This window comes from Papaver somniferum, chromosome 9, assembly GCF_003573695.1.
Source record: "Papaver somniferum cultivar HN1 chromosome 9, ASM357369v1, whole genome shotgun sequence".
NCBI lineage: Eukaryota > Viridiplantae > Streptophyta > Magnoliopsida > Ranunculales > Papaveraceae > Papaver > Papaver somniferum.
This window is the reverse complement of record NC_039366.1, coordinates 77,591,652-77,596,072: the sequence shown is the minus strand read 5'-3', so window position 1 is coordinate 77,596,072 and position 4,421 is coordinate 77,591,652. Positions and strand designations below refer to the sequence as shown.

At 37.4% G+C, this 4,421-nt stretch overlaps 1 protein-coding gene across 1 annotated transcript; it reads left to right on the top strand.

The window, feature by feature from the left end:
• The first annotated feature begins 2,410 nt into the window (after positions 1–2,410).
• Positions 2,411–2,797, top strand: LOC113312179. The gene has a single exon (XM_026560932.1). The coding sequence runs from the start codon at positions 2,411–2,413 to the stop codon at positions 2,795–2,797; it is 387 nt and encodes a 128-aa protein (XP_026416717.1).
• The last annotated feature ends 1,624 nt before the right edge of the window (positions 2,798–4,421 follow it).

Genomic DNA, 4,421 nt, shown 5'->3' with positions numbered 1-4,421 from the left:
TGTCACTCAAAAGTCTATCTACCCTATCTCCTACTCTCGAGACAAAAGTCGTACAAGTATGATAATTTTCATACATACACATTTGCTATTTCGAGCCGAGTTTACTCGCCTATCTTTTTCTCGAAATATGTGTTGGTAAGCTTTTGCTTTAACCATTTTCATCTTTACCCGTGACGAAAGTCATGATGACGTTTCAATCTTGAAAATAACTTTGATGACGATATTCGATTCTTTTTGTCTAATGACTATTATAACATTATAGAAGAATGTTTCAATGATTGAAATATGGAGTTGAGATTACCTAACCAACTATGGATATAAGCATATAGTGTGTTCGCACATTAGTGTATAAATCCATGTGCCGGAAACCAAGTGTGTGCATATGTGTGCATGCGGTATTGGTGAAGGAGACAGGTTAGGTACACGTACCCGTACGCGTACCGGCGGAAGTTTTCATACCGAAAATTTCTGCTGTAGTTTGTGAAGTTTGCAAACTGAAAACCAGTCACCTAGGTATGCGTACCCGTACGCGTACCCACGGAAGTTTTTAAACCGAAAATTTCTACTGAGTTTCCAAACTCAAGTCCGGTAGCTATGGTACACGTACCCGTACGTGTACCTAAGCTGGTTATATTTCTCAAATCAGTAGTTTCATGAACTTAAACAATAAATCAATAAGGAATGCAATCTTTGAAAACCGTGGCTATATTGTTTATGAATTGATTCAAGTGAATCAAACCGATTTTGTTTCAATTGTGTCTATGTATAAAGATCTAAGCAATCGAACAACTCTTGAACTAGTTCTTATGAGTCATTTGAACTAGTCATGAGAAAGATGAATACGGTTAATATGAAAGTGCTCATATGGCTAACCATTGGTTAACTATTTGTGAACCAACCCAATGTACACGTTTAGGTACGGTTACCCAAACCTAAATGAAATACATTTCATTTGTGTGTGAGACAAGCTAAGTTTCGATATAACGGTTGAAAGATATTAGCTTGGATAAGTCAGTTTTTTCATCTAACGGTGAATATTGAATGCTTTGTTACCAAGGTAACTAAGATTGCAAACCCTGATTTGAAAACTATATAAGGGATACGTCTAGCAACTGGAAAAACTAATCCCCACACCTCATGTGTGATACTAGTTGGTTTTGCTGGAGTCGATTCCCCTTTAACCGTAGGTTTCTTCTCGAGACCCTATCGGTTAACGACTTAAATACTTCATTGGGATTGTGAAGCCAGACGAAACTACTTCTCTTGTAGTTAAGCGATCTGATCTTGCCATTTTCTATCGTACGAGTTCAATTGAATAATTGACTTGAGATTATATCTCCGATAGGACAACATAAAAAGAAATCACAATCATCTTCGTCTCATCGTTTGTGATTCCACAATATCTAGTTTCGCTACCATACGATTTAGATTATTGTGAGGTGATTGATGATACTAGGATGTTCTTCGGGAATATAAGTCCGGTTTATCAATTGGTTCCTGTTCACCTTGATTTCTATCAAAAGATGGAACAAACTTGTAGGTTTATCTGTGGGAGAGAGATTTATCTGTTATCGTAGACTTTTCTGTGTGATACAAATTTGTTTATTAAAGTCTTCGACTTTGGATCGTAGCAACTCTTGGTTGTGGGTGAGATCAGCTAAGGGAATCAAGTGTGTAGTATCCTGCTGGGATCATAGACGTAAGGAGCGCAACTGTACCTTGAATCAGTGTGATATTGATTAGGGTTCAAATACAGTCCAGAACGAAGTTAGTTTGTAGTAGGCTAGTGTCTGTAGCGGCTTAATACAGTGTGGTGTTCAATCTGGACTAGGTCCCGGGGTTTTTCTGCACTTTTGGTTTCCTCGTTAACAAAATTTCTGGTGTCTGTGTTATTTCTATTCCGCATTATATGTTGTTATATAATTGAAATATCACAGGTTGTGCGTTGTATCGATCAATTGTGAAATTCAACCTTTGGTTGTTGATTGGAAATTGATTGATCCTTGGATATTGGTCTTTGGTACCATCCAAGTTTATTATCCTTGTATTTGATAAAGACTCGCAAATTCTTATTTGCTTGAGTAAAGATCAAATCAAGTGAGAGAGATATTAACTCCTTGGTATACTTTTCTCTCGATTGAGTCTGACTATCTAGTTGATTCTTTAGAAAGTATATTGGAGTTAGTTCATACATATTGCTAATCGAAATATTGGGTGTGGTTGTTAGACCCCCGCTTTTTCAGCTTCCAGCAAGGGATTTTATTAGAAATCGAATAGTTACATCAAAATAAATATTAATTTATTAATTTATCAAAATATTGTTTAATTCTAAAAAAAAAAATTATTAACAAAATGAACCAATACACCTTATTTCATTGCAAATTGTTTTCGTCATTGTAAGATTTGTTCAATGGATGACACCGCATCAAAGTATCCAAGTAAAGCGTTAGATTATGAAGGAACTAGAGAATTGCAAAATTTAATCAATGGATTGAATTATGACAGTGGAATGGATGTTGCATTACTTTTAAACTGCTCTCAAATGGATATTATTTCAGATTTGTTGACTGGCGAAGAAATAATTGAGAGTGTCATGGGAAAAGACGAAAGTGATGATGTGGAAGTCGAAGATGAAAGTGTAGTTATAGAGCCACCTTCCCCTAAAGAAGCTATCAAAGCTGCAAAGATATTGAATAGGTTTTTAGTGCATCAGGAAACGACAACACTAAAATCTCTTCTAATGTTAATAAAAATCCAAGATGAAATTCAACGTGACATCAATTTTAAGAAAAACTAAGTCACAATTTAATCATTCTTTACCAAATTAGCATAAATGGAAAACTAAATTTGTATAAATTGGAGAGTTATTATCTTATATATTCGAAGGGACCTATAGAAAGATAAACAAAAATTATTATTTTATAAATTTAGCGAATTATTTATTTAGCACGTTGATCCTGACTCGGGACAGGTAAAATTTATTAATTAATCGTGATTATTAATTTATCGGGAAATTATTTATAGGGGTTTCACCGTTGTTCAGTATCTGATGGAACAAGATTGTCTTTTCTAGATGAAGATGGGACACACCTGTGAACCTGCTCAAACGGGAAAGGAAAATAAAAGTGTGACTGGGAACTTCTCACCACTACTAGTCTCAAAGATACTGAATTTGGCAAGACAATAGTAGATGCACGCGCCGCTGTCAGTATCATCTCATGAAGACACTCAAAGTTGTAGAGATACTCAAGAGAGCAGACATATTATCAACATCCAGTGATATGCTTGACCATCTATGAAGTGCGACGCATACATGAGGACGGCTTCATGCTTGATAACTCAGACGACTCTCATCAACATCGGATTCAACTCCAACTTTCATCCAAATTCTTTCTCTAACCTAAGCTTATCAGCACCAACCAAGGATACAGAGAAACCCTATGAAAAGACCAAGTGGATAGAAGCATGATAGATCCATCAAATCGTTTCATATCTGGTGGATTCCAAGTAAGCTACTCGGGGACTGATATCGTCCCAACACAGTCATCTAATTCAACCAGAAGGTCCTGGCTACCTACATGTGTTCAACTCCGGAGCATCTCATTCATCTCTTTTATCACGCCAAGAGTGGGGAGTACACCCCTGCTACCTACTCCACTCAACGGTAATCTACCTCCAAGGACATGCTTTACCAAACTTGAAGTTCTGACTATCGTTGATAACAAGGCAGACACAACTATCTCCAGACTCAATACTTATGATGATGCCAACCTCGAGACTTCTTTCGTTACCGCTACTCTCACTACCTCATGAAATGAAGATAGTCTCATACTATACATCCCAAACCCTCATATCAGATGCTTGCTTTATACTTAATTATCATACCAATGAAGTCTCCTGTCGAAGCCTTCTGGCATTACATGGTTTCCTTACGTTTATCTTCTTCGCCAGCAACAGCGTCTAACAAGTTGAAAGCTCATGTTAAATTCAACAATGGGTACTCGTGGGAAGGGCCTGCCTTCCTCTTTTCAATTCCTTTCATAAGGTCCCCGTAAACTTCACTACCAGCATCGAGGATGACTAATCTTATTGCTGATGACGCCTGCCTTACCATTCTGAGACCATCATCGAGATTAAATAAGATAGTGAGAGTCCATGCTCGACTCTATATCTACATAATTTGTCCCAGAATGAAGAATTCAGGATGTACTAATTGATAAACGAAAGCTATTGCATAGTTGAAGTGGGCCCGATGGTATAGACACTTGGATGATGACATGACCTTCTCCTTCCGCCTGAACTCGTGCCAATACATACCACAAGCTACTATCATCCTCCACTGCCGACGATGCTAATTTTGCTCGCTCCCAATGTACCAGAAGCGTACACGACTGCCGACATCTGAGAAGCGTAAAGAGTCT

Bases quoted from the DNA above. Each gene is read 5' to 3' on its own strand.
- LOC113312179 (XM_026560932.1), top strand. From the start codon at position 2,411: ATGGATGACACCGCATCAAAGTATCCAAGTAAAGCGTTAGATTATGAA.